The sequence below is a fragment of the Mesoplodon bidens genome, assembly GCF_964165515.1.
Source record: "Mesoplodon bidens genome assembly, chromosome: 2".
NCBI classification, from domain to species: Eukaryota; Metazoa; Chordata; class Mammalia; order Artiodactyla; family Ziphiidae; genus Mesoplodon; species Mesoplodon bidens.
The window spans coordinates 179,149,488-179,165,398 of record NC_138177.1 but is presented as its reverse complement, the minus strand read 5'-3'; the positions used below and the strand labels follow the sequence as shown (position 1 = coordinate 179,165,398).

The 15,911-nt window shown below is 47.8% G+C and overlaps 1 protein-coding gene across 1 annotated transcript; it reads left to right on the top strand.

Annotated features, from left to right (window-relative positions):
* Positions 1 to 432: 432 nt before the first annotated feature.
* PGD (phosphogluconate dehydrogenase) lies at positions 433 to 15,909 on the top strand. The gene is made up of 13 exons (XM_081226746.1): positions 433 to 570; positions 1,186 to 1,261; positions 1,958 to 2,137; positions 4,733 to 4,798; positions 5,445 to 5,563; positions 7,276 to 7,345; positions 9,642 to 9,776; positions 11,386 to 11,575; positions 14,043 to 14,173; positions 14,399 to 14,532; positions 14,952 to 15,051; positions 15,196 to 15,318; positions 15,416 to 15,909. The coding sequence occupies exons 1-13, from the start codon at positions 563 to 565 to the stop codon at positions 15,533 to 15,535; spliced, it is 1,452 nt and encodes a 483-aa protein (XP_081082872.1). The 5' UTR covers positions 433 to 562; the 3' UTR covers positions 15,536 to 15,909.
* Positions 15,910 to 15,911: the final 2 nt, after the last annotated feature.

Sequence of the window (15,911 nt, the reverse complement as noted above, 5' to 3'; positions counted from 1 at the left end):
CCTGCCCGGGTGGGGCAATTTCACGCATCAACCCCAGAGTGCACCGCAGCGATGGGAGGAAGGAGTGATGGACCCTTGGACAACAGGCGTCCAAGTGCCCGCTGCACTAGAAAGCGCGGCCCGACGTGAGCCACCACCCTTCCGCACCGAGCCGCGGAGCACAGCCCAGGACCTATGTGTCCTTTGCCCCGAGCCAGAGCCCGAGCCCTCCGCCTTTCCCCGCGTCCCGCGCCTGCGCCACGCCCCCGCGCTCTTTGGGGAGATGGCATCGATGTGCTCGGCGCTCTCCTGAGCCAGCCCTAGGAGTGGGCGGGTCCATTTGCCTCAGGTGGTCTAACAGGCGCCGGGGCGGACCAATGGCGTGGCTACGTGGCTCCGCCCCTTCCTTGCGATTGGCCGACGCTGGAAAGCCGCGGCCTGGGCCTCGGGAGGCGAGCCGGAGAGGGACTCAGTCCCGGTCGTCCGCGCCGCGCGTTTGCTGCTCGCCGGCTGTCCTCGGTCCGCCCGCTCTGCCGCCGCCGCCGCCGCCGCCGCCGCCGCCGCCGTCGTTGCCGCCGCCGCCATGGCCCAGTGAGTGACCGCCCGCGGGCGGCCGGGGAACTTTCCGAGGGCCGACGCGGAGGCCGGAGTCGCCCCAGACGTCGCCTCGCGCCGGGGGTCGCCTGAGCCCGGCCTCGTGCGCCCGGAGCCCCGGCCTTCCAGGGAGCCGCCAGACCCCGAGCCAGCCCCGCGGCCTCGCCTTTCCTCGGACCCAGCCCCTCTGCCCCTCGCGGCGGCGCAGGCGGATCCGGTTCCTAGGAAGGGCGGGAGGGGAGGGGACAGGCGTGGCCGCGGGAAGCCCGGGCCGCTGGACGGCCCCGCTGTGGGAGACGGGAGGCCTGGAATGAGTCGTCCGCAGCTCCGCTAGAGCGCAGAAGAGGCTTCGTGCCGTGGACCCCTCCTGCGGGCATGTTTGCTTGGCCCAGGAGAACATGAGGACCCGTTAAGTGGCAGAGCGGGGTGGCCCGCCTCGAGTTTCACGGAAGGCTGCAAGCCCGGAGTCTAAAGTGCAAAAGGGAGTAGGGGGTTAGAGGAAAGTTAAGACGAGTTATCAGTCACAGCAAAAGCTAGAAAGCTCTGGGTCCCTGACTTGGAATGAATTAAGTGCAACTGACAGTTTCCTTTGTTCCTTTTCCCGTCTTTCAGAGCTGATATTGCCCTGATTGGACTGGCTGTCATGGGCCAGAACTTAATTTTGAACATGAACGACCACGGCTTTGTGGTAAGTTAGGAGGGGCACACTCTTCCCTTACGGGTTCTTGTTGCCTTGGTCTGAGTGCTGGTGACCGTTCTGATTCCGAAGAACCCATATAACCTGGAACATGGTTCTCTTTATATGTGCTCTGTTGCTGCTTAGGACATTTTTGCAAGAGATCGAGAAGCACCACTTACCTGTGGGTGTGGGAGGGGCAGCTCCACAATTCTCTGCGGAAGGAGAGTCCTGCTAAATGTATCTGCAGGTTCTGTCAGTTCTGCAGCCTTGAATAAACCTGTTGGTATCCTAAGGAGGAGAAATCCCGTTGGGAGTATAGATTTCTGACTTTATTGCCTAATGGGATCTGGTGAAACGTTCGGGTGTGAATACTAAACTGGCTTAGATACAGGATTATCAGTGACAGAAGATAACAGTCTGGAACTAGCTTGTTCCCAGATTTGAGTCCTAACCAAATAGCCACAGACTCTATCTAGCCTGATAAGTTTTGGGCAGTTGACATTATCCTATATTCAGTTCTTTGCCTTTTCATCCTATTAAAATTAACTTTACGGTGATCAGTCAGCACTTGGGTGGGGAAAAGGTAGAATCAGGGTCCTACCTCCCCAAAACCTTGGGCTGCATAGAAATTCCACTGTCACTTGGTCCTCAGTCTGAAGGTCTTGTACGTCCCAGATCTCCTGATCAGGCATTTTGTCCTTCTAGGTCTGTGCTTTTAATAGGACAGTCTCCAAAGTTGATGATTTCTTGGCCAGTGAGGCGAAGGGCACCAAGGTGGTTGGTGCTCACTCCCTGGAGGAGATGGTCTCCAAGCTGAAGAAACCTCGGCGGATCATTCTGCTTGTGAAGGCTGGTCAGGCCGTCGATGATTTCATTAAAAAACTGGTGAGGCCAGCTCTCTCCCCGCTGCTACTCGTGTGACAGAACGTCTCTCGTTCCCTTCCTTTAGCTATTTCACTTTTTTTTTTTTTGTGGCCGCGTCGGGTCTTAGTTGCGGCACGCGGGGTCTTCTGTTCTGGCACACAGCCTATAGAGCGTGCAGGCTTAGTTGCCTCGCGGTATGTGGGATCTTAGATCTCCGACCAGGGATCGAACCCGCATCCCCTGCATTGGAAGGCGGATTCTTAACCACTAGACCCCCAGGGGAGTCCCTCACTTCTTTTTGCTTAAGAAATTTTGTCCCTTTTCAATTTCTGGATATGATCTGCTCAGTTCTGACAAAATGTGGCTTAAAAGTCTCAGTGTTGGGCTTCCCTGGTGGCGCAGTGGTTGGGAGTCCGCCTGCCGATGCAGGGGACACGGGTTCGTGCCCTGGTCCGGGAAGATCCCACATGCCGCGGAGTGGCTGGGCCCGTGAGCCACGGCCGCTGGGCCTGCGCGTCCGGAGCCTGTGCTCCGCAACGGGAGAGACCACAACAGTGAGAGGCCCGCGTACCGCAAAAAAAAAAAAAAAAAAAAAGTCTCAGTGTTGGTTAACTTGACTGGCACCAATTAAGTAAAAACATACCCTCAAATGGTAATAATTCTTAGTATATAAAATTCTGAGGACAAGAGACACGTCCATAAGAATTCATTATCAACCAGAATAGAAACAGTAGTAATCTCAGTGAGCTCTATCTTTGGTATTCAAAAAAAAAACACTTATAGTTTTGATTGTATATTATGAATGTTTAGTGCTAGTCACTATTAAACCTTACTGTCCAAATTTAGAAATAGGTTTCATTTTTCTCAGTATTCCTATAAAGCAACAATTCTCAAATTGTTGTATCATTTAATATAAATGACAAGAGATCCCCTTAGGGAGTCCTAGCAAATGTATCTTTTTTTGGAAGAAGAAAGTAGGCACCTGGGTGGTGCTGGCCGTGCTGTGGTAAGTGGCTGCCTCAGTGCAGTTCTGGTCCCTGATCATCAGCTGAGGGGGTGTTTGCGTCACAGAGGGGCTGATCTTTGTTCTTCGACACATTGTAGTCTGACCCCTTATTTAGGCTTTCCACCACCTCAGGGCCAGGGGATAGTGGACCCATTTGTTCGTGGTCACCACCATCTGTACTCTCCCCAACTTGTTCTCACCGGAGGCCTGATGGCCACTCCTCCACTGGGGTGTCTGTGGGAGAGGAGGGGCCGAAGGGACAGCTGCCTTTTCCCCAGGAAGCATGCCCGGCAGCTTCTGGTCAAAGCGCTGTTGCTATAAGCTTCTGGGGGGACGCCTCTAGGGCCCCTTTCCTCAACATACCTCTGGGGGAAGATCACACTGTATTAACCAGGAGGGTTGCCCCCACCATCAGTAAACGGAGACAACCTCATTGCCAGCGCCCTGCAAAGACATTTTTCATCTTCACCAAGAACTTTATTGAACAACGTATTCATCAATCGAAAGAACTTTTTGGCCAACCCCGTAGATACTGAAAAACAGTTCTACAGTATCAGCTCTGAAAAAACCAAGGCATTAGCTATTTGGAAGTGTTGTAACAATAAACAAAGGAAAGGGATGAACATTCCTTTCCCAGAGGAGTAATGTTACCAGTGGGGTTGTTTCTACAGGGAGAGGAATTTGTAACCAGTATGCTACTGTTAAAAAAAAAAAAAGACCTAGAAAGGAAGAACTTGTGATAAAGCACACACCACACTTTGTGTAGTAAGATGCCAAGCTGCCTATGGTCAGCTACAGACAGAATGGACTGAAAAATGGTAGAGTACTCTTCAGCATAGGACAATATTTAAGTAATGTCACCCAGAGCCTTGTTGGGGAAGACTGAATAATGAATACAGTGATAAAGCCAGCCTGACTGGTGTGGCGTAGGAAGATACTCTTGTTCAAGGCTTGGTCTCCTGCTGCCATCTCCAAGTGGTGGTGATCAAATTGTTTATCCATACACAAAACCATTTGATATTTACTGGACCCCTACTCTGTTCTAGGCAGAGATTTTATAGGTCTTTTAGAGCTAATCCAATCTAGGAATAAATATCAGGCAGGTGGTACACATTGGAAACACAAAATTTTCCAAGTAGGTTTTGTTGTAAAAATCTTAGTTAGGGCTTCCCTGGTGGCGCAGTGGTTGAGAGTCCGCCTGCCGATGCAGGGGACACGGGTTCGTGCCCCGGTCCGAGGCACGTGCTGCGGAGCGGCTGGGCCCGTGAGCCATGACCACTGAGCCTGCACGTCCGGAGCCTGTGCTCCGCAACGGGAGAGGCCACAACAGTGAGAGGCCCGCATATCTCAAAAAAAAAAAAAAAAAAAAAAAAATCTTAGTTAAAAAATTATTTCGGTTGTGGAGAGTTCTGACTGGGTTTGCTAGCCCTGAGCTTTTAAATAGGGTCTAGCTCTAGCCCCAGAGAGGATTGTTGAAGATTAAATAATATATGTATACTTTCAGACAGGGTTTATTTGGGATAAATTCTTGTTTGCTTTAATTGGTCAAGCTATATTTATTTTTATCTTTCATTTTTTTGGTCCACCTTAATGCTGGTGTCTGGTTACAGGTACCCTTGTTGGACACTGGTGACATCATCATTGATGGAGGAAATTCTGAATATAGGGATACCACGGTAAGCATTCTTCAGTCCACATTCTTCCAGGTTCTGAGAACATTCTAGAAGAAAGTACCAGCATTGTACATGTGACAGAAGAGTAGATGTCTTTCTGTGGTGCTCTTTTGGGATTGGCCATCAAGACACACCTGATGGATGAGGTTCTCATTGGTCACACACGTAACTCAAAAGAATGACTGCTGCTTAGGTATGGCAGGCTGGGCGTTTGTGCTTAATCTTCCCTTCCTGTCCTGCCACTCCGTGATACATCAGTGTGCAATGTGGGTGAGCACCACCATGCTGATGGTCTCGTGTGCTGGGAGAAGTCCCTGTATCATCTAAGTGTCAAATAGTCATAAATCATGCTTGTATTAAACCAACTCTTCATTGAGTCTTACTGTACAAGGTCTTTTCCTGTAAAATGAGAATGTATGTTTAGCTTTATTATTTCCCTTTGAGGACAGGGTAGCCATCTTAAACTTCCCAAACAGGGGATTAGTAAGTCAGAAAGGGGATTAAATTTCTTGAATGACCAGGTTATTCGTTGATCCTTGGGTCATTTAAGTCAAATGTGGGATCTCCATACCTGTCTTGTACCTCTTCTCATTCAGTGGGAGAAACTGATTTTAGGGAAGCATGACGAACTTCTTTTTCTCTCATGTAGAGACGGTGTCGAGACCTCAAGGCCAAGGGAATCCTGTTTGTGGGGAGTGGAGTTAGTGGCGGAGAGGATGGCGCCCGGTATGGCCCATCTCTTATGCCAGGAGGGAACAAAGAGGCTTGGTGAGTACCAAAGGCACCCCCCGTGCGTCGACACGGGGAGCCTGAACCTTGAGAACGGGAGAGCTGTGAGCAGTTCTGCCACCCGATCTCCTCTGTGCAGTCTGAGTGTTGGAGATGGGAGATGATGGAAATACTTCTTTCATGTATACATTTTGTTGCTTTGACATAACGCGTGTGCGTGTTCCTCCTTTCCTTTTTTCTTCTGTTATTTCCTCTAGTACCAGTAATGGAAGTTCTAAATAGGCTTCAAGGGTTCAGAGGCTTTAATGAGGCAGCTCAGATAATGTCCTGTGCACTGTCTGGACTTAGGAGTAAGGTCTGCCTCTTCAACTCATATATGGTGTATTTAGTCATTGTGAGTAACGGCAAAATCAGACAGGGCCTCTTCGTCCCAGGGAATAAGGTGGAAAATTTTTATTTGACTGGGGAAAAAACGAATTTTACACTGCTCACTGTGCTGTGTATAAGAGGAAGCATTGGCTGCAGAAGGGGGGATGCTTTGGTGATGATGTAGCAGGAGGGCTGTATAAGGCATAGGCTGTGGGTGATGAGCAGGATAGAGGATTAAAATGAAAAGATGCAAGTAATTAATTATACATAACGTAGACTGAAGGAAACACCGCTGCTGAGACTGCAGGAAGAGAGAAAGCCAGACAGAGGATGATAGAGGGACGGAGCAGAAGAGAAAGAAATAGAAAAGGAAGGATCCTTGTGAGGGAGACGTGGGAAGGTAACGCGCTTTTCCGAGTGAGTTGGTTTCCGAATATTCTAGACTTATATTAGGCATTAAAGTAAGGAGTGATCAAACCTAATCCCCAAAGGTGAGGGGTTGACTGGGGAAGATTAGTCTTTTAATTACCTCCCTAATGATTAAGTCTGGGGAGTTCTCTTCAGTATGTTAAAGTCTAGAAATAGAGGCCTTCCTGCTTCTCAGAAACTTAAAAATATTTATTTTGGGGTACCGCTAAGTGGGCTGTTACAAATGCAGACAATACACATGAAAAAGTCTGATACACAGAGGTGCTCTAGTTCTCGTTAATACATTTTCTCACACTGACCTGTTAGAAGCAGAAATGGTACTTTGACCTGAAACAATCAGTCAAAGTTCAGGGAAGCTCTAAAAGCTTAAGATGTAGCTACCCTAGCCCCCTCCTCCTGAGCGTTCACTTTGCAGCCCTGTCAAGTTTTGTGTCTTTACCAAAACCCTTTTGTGAAGAAGGCTTTATTGGTCAAAAGTGAGGAGAAAGTAGGGAACAGCGTCAGGAGTTACTCTGTGCGCCTAGGGGAGGCGGGGAAGGAATGAAGAACAGTTGCTTTTTCTCTGGATGATAAGGAATGTAGCTCTTGGGAATGTTGCATGGTTCTTACTGTCCAGAAACCTGCTGTGCTTGATAACATGCATCCAGACTAATAGAAGCAGTTGCTACAGGAACAGCTTGGAATCACAGCTTCTTCTGATAGTGCAATAGAAATTTCTTCTGGGGCTTTGCTGACCCTCTTACCCAGCCTTTTTGTCTCCTGTCTCAAATGAGATAGTCCGCAGCCTCTGACTGATTTACCTTGAGGACTTAGCTTATTCATTACTTTTTTGTGGGCACTCCACCACCCACTAGAAAGGAAACAATTGGGGGGCGGAGGGGAGTCCTTGAGAATTTTGTGGAGACCCAGGCCTCCCCTCGTCAGTAGCTGAACCACCCACTTCCTTCCTACAGGCCCCACATCAAGGCCATCTTCCAAGGCATCGCCGCAAAAGTGGGAACTGGAGAACCCTGCTGTGACTGGGTATGTTGTGGGCCCCCCTGAAGCCTGTTGGCGCCACGGGCATCGACATGACCGGGGCAGAGCAAGGATCACCGTGGTCCCAGCGGTTTGCTTTGTGACATAAGCTCGTCAGTGTTTATGTCGCTAGCACAGCCGATGCCAAAAAGGCATCAATTGTACATGTCCTTGTATCTTCATTGGAGGTTGATATTAAAAGCAGCCCTTGTCAATTCATCTAAACTATGGATTCCTTAAAAAAGGAACAGGAAGGATGAGGTGAAGTAAGATTTTCTTTGCCATGTTACTTCATGGCTAAAGAGAGGATGTCAAGGGAGTTGCCTGGTGGTCCAGTGGTTAGGACTCTGCACTCTCACCGCCGTGGCCTGGGTTCAATCCCTGCTTGAGGAACTAAGATCCCGCAAGCTGCATGGCGTGGCCAAAAAAAACACAAAGAAACGAAAAAGAAAGAAAGAATGTTAAGGGGGTAGGGGAGGACAAAAAAAGAGAGAATGTCAGAATCAAAAGTGGAGTTTGCTCCCTGGGGTAGGTGTTCTGTGCTTAGAACAGAGTAAGCTGCAGCTCTTTGCCCTCACTGAATGTGAAGGAGGCCGAGGCACATTCTTTCCCTTCCTATATTTTGTGTTGCTGGTAAAATAAATTTTATCCCTTGTTACAGCCTTAGTCCATCCCATAGATGAAAAAAAAAACACTAGGCAGGGGAGACCTGCGTTGTCTTTCTGGCTCTCTACTGACTAGCGGTGTGACATTAGGCAAGTCATTTTCTTCCATGGGCTTCAGTTTTCTCACCTGTCAAATATGGGGGTTGGACTGGATGACCTCCAGGTTCTCTTTAGCTCCTGATCCCCTTGAATTTTATTCTACGTGCCATTTTTATGATGTTAGTTTTGTTTTATATGAGATAAAAGGTAGAGAAGAAATGAGGACTTGGGCCCACGGGGGATGAGGGGAGCCCTCCCCCCGGGCCTGACAGCGCCTGGTGACTAAGCCGCTCCTTACATTTTGACCAGTGATCACTGAGTTCAGTCAGAACCTGCTTAGCGCTGAGAGACGCTGGTGCTGTGATTTAGAAGACTGAGTAATTGTGTCACTAGTGTGAAGGATTGGGAAGGGAGCTTTTGTTCCTTGACAATACACTGCTGCGGTAAAAAAAAAAAAAAAGTACAGTGACAGTAACTTCTTCTTAGATACATTTAGGACATAATCATGAGGAAATTAACAGTACTTGCCTTTGTATCTTGATCAACTCCTGTTGACTTTCCATAACCCCAAGCCTTACTCTTAGGTTACTGAAAAGAAAAAACTGGTATAGATACTAAAAGCAGGCACCCCTTAGCTCGGTTTTGAAGGTGCAGGAAGGAAGGGGTGAAGCAAGGTGTTACTGGCCATGTTACTTCAGGCCAAAGAAAGTGTCAACATCAGAATGGGGGACGGAGGAAGTCTCTATGTCAGGGTGGCAGTGTGACAGTGTCCACCCCAGCAGTGCTGCCAGCGCTGGTCCACCGGCAGGCATATCCCTGTCGTGGTGACGGGAGTGTCTGACTACAGAACTCTCCTTGTTCTGACTCCTTGCCCTCCAACCAGTTTTCAGATAATCTGGCTTCCCAAGTAGCTTGTCCACAGGGACAGAATGTGTTGATCAGACTAACACTTGTAACCATTAAGATACGTAGTTAAATTTCTCATCATAAATTTACAGACTGGTATTCTGATTGTATACATCTTGCCGGCATTATTAGAAATCAGTGCCTTGTCAGTTGTGGGACCCTGGCAAGAACACATTTCTGGGCTTACAAGGTTGAGGGCAGACCTTGCATCTGAGGTCATTTTATCTCTCTGTGGCCATTACAACTACAGTACATTTATATATTGTTTAAAGTACAAGTGATTTAATTAGCCAGCTTCTTTTCACCTGCGGTTGCTAGAAAAATCACTTCAGGAAAAAGAAGACTCCTTTTACTTGTGGGAGGGGGCTGGGGAGTGGGGAGTTACTTTTAATAACAATGAGAAAGAATGGAAAATGTAGGCTAAAGACCTGTGGGTACTTAACAGTGAATTTGGGGATTTTGAAAAACCTTTAAAGGAATGAATTTGGAATTAGTTTACAATAGCATCGTGCTGGATTGAGGCTTGTGTTGGGTTGTTATATGATGATTCTTCTTTTGAAAATACTGTAAATATTTGTTCGTATTTGTTATTTTTTGTATGGGGAGGGAGCCTTGCCAAAGAACTGGATGTGGGCGTCTCTGGTGTATTTCCTGGCTCCCTGAAAGCCTCTTGGCGCTTGTGGCTCTAACAGGTGGGGGACGAGGGGGCAGGACACTTTGTGAAGATGGTGCACAACGGGATAGAGTACGGAGACATGCAGCTCATCTGCGAGGCCTACCACCTGATGAAAGACGTCCTGGGCATGGAGCACAAGGAGATGGCAAAGGTGAGTCCCGGGCCCTGGGCGGGGAGCGCTGCTCAGGTGAGAAGGCTTTGCTGGTGACGATAAGTCCTTCCTCATTCTTTTTCCCTTGGTCATTCTGGTGGCCTGGATGGACTCGGCCTAATCTAAGGGAAGCTCTCAGTAACAGGACCATAAAATCTGATAGCCAGTCACTAAGCCAGAAGTTCCCAGAGACTCTTGGTGTAATCCTCTCTCCCACTCAGGGACCCTGACTGTGTGTCAGGCCTGTGTCACTTAACTGCCTGGTCTCGTTTGATCCTCTGTTGGTACCATGTGGGAGGTGCAGCAGAAGCTCGCTTTTCTGATCCAGGTGGGACTGGCTGTTAGACAGCTATTCAAAAAAAAGGTAGTCAAAGTTGGGAAACATAAGCGTTTTCCCCAACATTTTATTATGAAAATGTTCAAACATACAACAAAATGGAAAGAACTGGACAATGATCAGTTACATACACACAACCTAGATTCTACCATTAACATTTTACTCTGCTTACTTTGTCAAATATCTGTCCATCCCTCTATTAGTTTTATCTTTTTTAAAAAATACACTTCAAAGTAAACTGCAGACATTTGTACTGTTTTCTCTAAATACTTTAGCATCATTAACTAGGCATACATTTATTTTAACTGAAAATATAGGAAGGTACGTTCAATCACCCATCATTTCATGGAGAGCCAGGTCCTTTTTCTTTGAAGTGTGGCTCTGCTGATGAGCATTCTAATCAACTTGCTTATCATCTAGAGTTTGTAGTTTCAGTTATTTCAAGTGGAACATGATTTAAAGACACTTTCAAGGCACACAGTGCAGAATCCTTCCAGATTTTTTACATTCTTTTCCCTCCTAATTTTAAAATTTGTGTTGGGAATTCCCTGGCAGTCCAGTGGTTAGGACTCTACACTCTCACTGCCAAGGGCCTGGGTTCAACCCCTGGTTGGGGAACTAAGATCCCACAAGCCATGTGGTGTGGCCCCCCCCCCAAAAAAAAGTGTGTCATCCCCACTTGTTTTGTTTCACTAACTTGCCTTTAGTGTTCTTTCCAAAACAGTTTGACTTAGTTTTCATAGAAACATTGCTTTTCTTTTTGTGTTCATATTTAATTGGTTTACATAATATGAGTGCCAGGCACTGTTGTATGCTGGGGATATATTAGTGGAAAAAACAAAGTCCCTGCCCTCATGGACCTTGGAAAGACAGACAGTAATGACTGAATATATAAAACTTGTTCGTGATCACTATTATAAAGAAAAGTAAACGGGAGGAAGAGGCTGCTCTAGATCAGGTGATCAAGGAAAGTGTACGAAAACCCAAGTGAGGTGAGGGGACACCTGGCTCTGAGGAAAGCACTGGCCTGATGACCAGAAAATCAGCATGAACAGGTTGAAATCAGAAGCAGCTGACTCTTGGTTAGCATAAAACTCAGCTGGTGGCAGAAGTGTTCGGGTGTCCTGCAGAGGAGCCTGGAAGCCTCAGGTTCTGAGCAGATTGTGAGCATTGGTCAGTATTTACACGGGAAAGGGATGAATCAGTTAAGGGAGCATCTGCGGTATAATCGTAGGTTGTCCCACATTGTTTTCTTTCACATCCTGCACACAGGCCTTTGAGGAATGGAATAAGACAGAGCTGGACTCATTCCTGATTGAGATCACAGCCAATATTCTCAGGTTCCAAGATACTGACGGCAAACACCTGCTGCCAAAGATCAGGGACAGCGCGGGGCAGAAGGGCACCGGGAAGTGGACCGCCATCTCTGCCCTGGAGTACGGCGTCCCCGTCACCCTCATCGGTAATGCTCAGCTTTGGGTGGAACCTTTTCCTCTCGCTGTTTTGACCCTGGTGTCTTTCTGGCAACTAAGAGTTACCAGATCCCTCAGAGAATCTGTTCCACCCTAGTCGGCTTTCTGAGCGCGGTCTGCTCTTCCTGCACTTGAGTAAGTTGACGGTGTGAGAGAGGCGGAAGCTGCTTTTGAATCTCGTCTTTATAATCCTTCTGTCAGGCATGTGAGCTTTGAGATAAATTCAAAAGTTACTACCTGTCTTGTCCAGTTTGACTTTGGGGGTCGTTTTAACATAAGTGATTAAATTATAGTCAATGACCTAAGATCTTTCTAATAGGGAAGCTAACTGTAATGGAATTTTTCATACAAAAGTTCACAGAATAATAAAAGTTTATGTACTCAACATTTATAACTATTTTGCCGAGGTTTTTTCCTCAGATATTTGAGGAATAAAATACTACCTACGCATTTCCAGTCCTTTAATATTCTTTTCCTAAGTTCCTTCCCCTTTTTCTTTCTTTTTTTTTTTTTTTTTTTTTTGCGGCACGCTGGCCTCTCACTGCTGCGGCCTCTCCCGCCACGGAGCACAGGTTCCGGGTGCACAGACTCGGCGGCCACGGCTCACGGGCCCAGCCGCTCCGCGGCATGTGGGATCCTCCCGGAGGGGGGCACGAACCCGTGCCCCCTGCATCGGCAGGCGGACTCTCAACCACCGCGCCACCAGGGAAGCCCCCCCTTTTTCTTTTAGAAGAAAACTACTGTCCTGAAGTGAGTGTATATCCTTCCCATCCATGTTTTTTATCTTATCTTAATGAGCTAAGCATCAAACTCAAAAAGTGGTAGAGAGAAGGAAATAATAAAAAGCAGAAATAAAACAAAAATAATAAGGGGATTAACAAAACTACATGATGGTTCTTTAAGAATAAAATAGATACATTCTGTCAAGATTGGAAAAGGAGAATGAAGGGAGGCTCCTGGTCTGCTTCATGAAGGCTGATCTTTGCTCCTGGCAGGATGGTTCCCCCTGCAGTAATAAAACAAGTTTTCTTGTTGGCTCTTCCAGACATAGGTTGCCTTTCCCTCCCTGGTCTCCTCCCGCCTTTGGTTTCCTGTTAATTATGCCTGACCGTGTTTACAGTGGACTGGGTAGTTGCAGGCACAGTAAGGAGGAAGCAGTTTGCTTAGTCCAGCTCTACAGAGAAGGAAGTTGACTGCTTTTTAGCTAATCTGAGTGCTACCCTGGGCGGGGGCCCAAGGGGACAGTAACTGGGAGCAGTTTATTCATCACTGCCTCAAAAAGAGTCCTGCTCTCTTGTTTCAGAGACTTTGTACCCTACCTTCCAGCTGATGGTAGTCAGCCTTCCTCCCTGGCTGCGTGCCATTCTTGTTTGTTGAACTGACGGGGAAGTGAGTCTTCCAGCTAATCTTTAGGTAACCCCGAGGGTTACGCCACACTCGCCTCTTCCTGCCTTTTGTCTTCTGAAGCTTCCGCCTAGGAATGCTAAGTCATCCTGTGTGTGCGCTGCAGGAGCCCAGAGAGCCGGGCAAGGACAAGGACAGGGAGATACCTGCTCTCAGGTTTATGGCCAGAACCCTTTCCTCAGAAATAAAGTCCTCTGTTAGTTCCCAAAGGTTTTACTTCATTCTGTCTGTTGGGGGAAAAAATGGTTAATTTATTCTAATTATATAAAGTATCAATTGGGCAAGCATTTATAAGTGATAATTTTTAAGATACTAATATCTTAGTATTAAAATACCATATTGGGGACTTCCCTGGCGGTCCAGTGGTTAAGAATCCGCCTTCCAATACAGGGACGCGGGTCCGAGCCCTGGTCAGGGAACTAAGACCCCACGTGCCGCACAGCACAGCCCCCCCAAAAAACAAAAAAAAATATTGAAATATTTTTTATTCAAATGAAGTAAAATTGTGAAACTGTAATGGTGACCATGGACATAGCAAAAACTAAACTGTAAGAATTAGAAAATGGAGTTTTTTGAAGGGTGAAGTCTCAGTGTACTCGTTGTTTCAAAGTGATGAGAATTAGCGCTTCGAAAGAAAAGAAATGAAGCCTTTGGTGACCATTTATAAATTAAAGTCCTCGCAAATGAAACTGAAACTTTACTGGAGGACCAACACTGAGTAATTCTTAATAATAGTGGTTTTGCCCTTCGTTTTTTCCCCTTAAAATTCCCCTTTGAAGTTTATGGTGATCTTTGAGGTTGAATACGTGTATTTATGTTGGAAGACTGACTTGGAGTTTTCATTTTCCAATTAACCATTAGAGCTTTTTATGAAAGTTCTTTCTGATCCAGGTTAGCTTTTGTGGCCGAAGGTTGAGACTTTGAGCTTGCGGTAAAACTGGAAATCGTGCTCCATTGCTCTTTTCCCTCAGCTTCTCTGGCTTGTGTGTGCTTCTCCTCGGGTTCTGCGTGTGAGTTGTGGTGACTTGTTATCTCCCCCCTCCCCCCACGTAGGAGAAGCGGTCTTTGCTCGATGCTTATCATCTCTGAAGGACGAGAGGATTCAAGCCAGCCAAAAGCTGAAGGGGCCTCAAAAGGTCCAGTTCGAAGGAGATAAGAAATCATTCCTGGAGGACATTCGAAAGGTGGGGTGCCGCCCCGCAGTGGCAGCGGGGGTGGGACTGGTGGGGAGAACACCCCGAGGCCACGGGGAGGACGTGGGGTCTGTCCACGCTTGCCCGTTGATCTGATTTGCAGCCTTTCCTAAACCGTGTCCTCGTTAGAGCTGCACTGCGGGGCGGGGGGCACGGGGGGGATTAGGCAGCCGTGGGCCAGCCGCAGTTCTGATGAGTCTTTGTGCCCTCCTTTAGGCCCTCTATGCTTCCAAGATCATCTCTTATGCTCAGGGCTTTATGCTGCTAAGACAGGCAGCCACTGAATTTGGCTGGACCCTCAACTATGGTGGCATTGCCCTGATGTGGAGGGGGGGCTGCATCATCAGGAGGTGAGTGGTCGGGGGACCTGCCACCTGCCGTGCGGGAGCGCCGTGGTCTTAGGGCGCTCTCGGGGACGGTTTCCCTGGAACTGGTACAGTGAGTCCTCTCGCTGGGACGCTGGCGACCAGGCAGGTTTAGGTGTCACATCTCACTTTCTTCCTGCACGTCAGTTATTCTAACTCGCGTGTCCACCCTACCCCGTCTAAAGTAGTTCTGTGAGCACGGTTGTGCCCTCGGCCCTCACCTCTCGGGACCTGGGCTGTCTGTATTCACGGCACGTACAGCGAGCTGGTGGGGATGGGGGGACAGGTGCCTTCGTACCTCGCGAGGGTATCTGTCAGCTTCCAACTTACTTCCCCTGCTTTCTGCCAGGCGTTCAGCCCGCTAGTTAAGATTCATTGATTTTTTTCCCTCTTGATTATTTCAGTGTATTCCTAGGAAAGATAAAAGATGCGTTTGATCAAAACCCAGGACTTCAGAACCTACTACTAGATGACTTCTTTAAGTCAGCTGTGGATAACTGCCAGGTATGTGGCCCAGAGCTGGGTGGTACGGGAATTCTGTCTCAGTGGGTTTTGCTCTGGGGGTGTCTGCTTTTTCATTTATGCATGAAAATCTGTTGTCTTTTCTGTGAGCTAATCACTAGTCTTCGGCTTTGCTTTTTTGCTCAGGACTCCTGGCGGCGGGCAGTCAGTACTGGTGTGCAGACGGGCATCCCCATGCCCTGCTTCACCACTGCTCTTGCCTTCTACGATGGATATAGACACGAGATGCTGCCGGCCAACCTAATCCAGGTGAGCTTTTGGAGTAGGTGGTGAACATTAACCTGGGTGGTACCTGGGGTCACGTGCCTGCATCTGTCCTATAACCAACCCATTTCTTGTTTTCTAGGCTCAGCGCGATTACTTTGGGGCTCACACCTATGAACTCTTGGACAAACCGGGACAGTTTATCCACACCAACTGGACAGGCCATGGTGGCAGTGTGTCCTCGTCTTCATACAACGCCTGATCAGATTCTGTTATGCGCCACGACTCCACAGACCGGTACATTCCACTTGCCACACAGCACGGCTTACATGGCCCTTTGCCCTACTTTCTGCTCAGATCTTTGAAAATAAAGTGTCGTAAGAGACTCCTCTGAAGAGTCAACTCCAGTTTGTTTGTAAAGTAGCTCTGTGAGAACCATCACGCCCTCTGCCCTCGCCTCTTGGGATGGAGCAGAAATGGAGCGTGTGCGCGACCTCGAGAGCCAGCTGCTCCCTCTCATGTAGGTGGGAAGAGTTTTTGTGGAATTTGATCAAACTGGAGTCTTTGTCTCATGCAGCTGAATTCCCTTTTCCCTTTATTTAATAAAAATTTTAAAAAAAGAAAAGAAAAATCATATT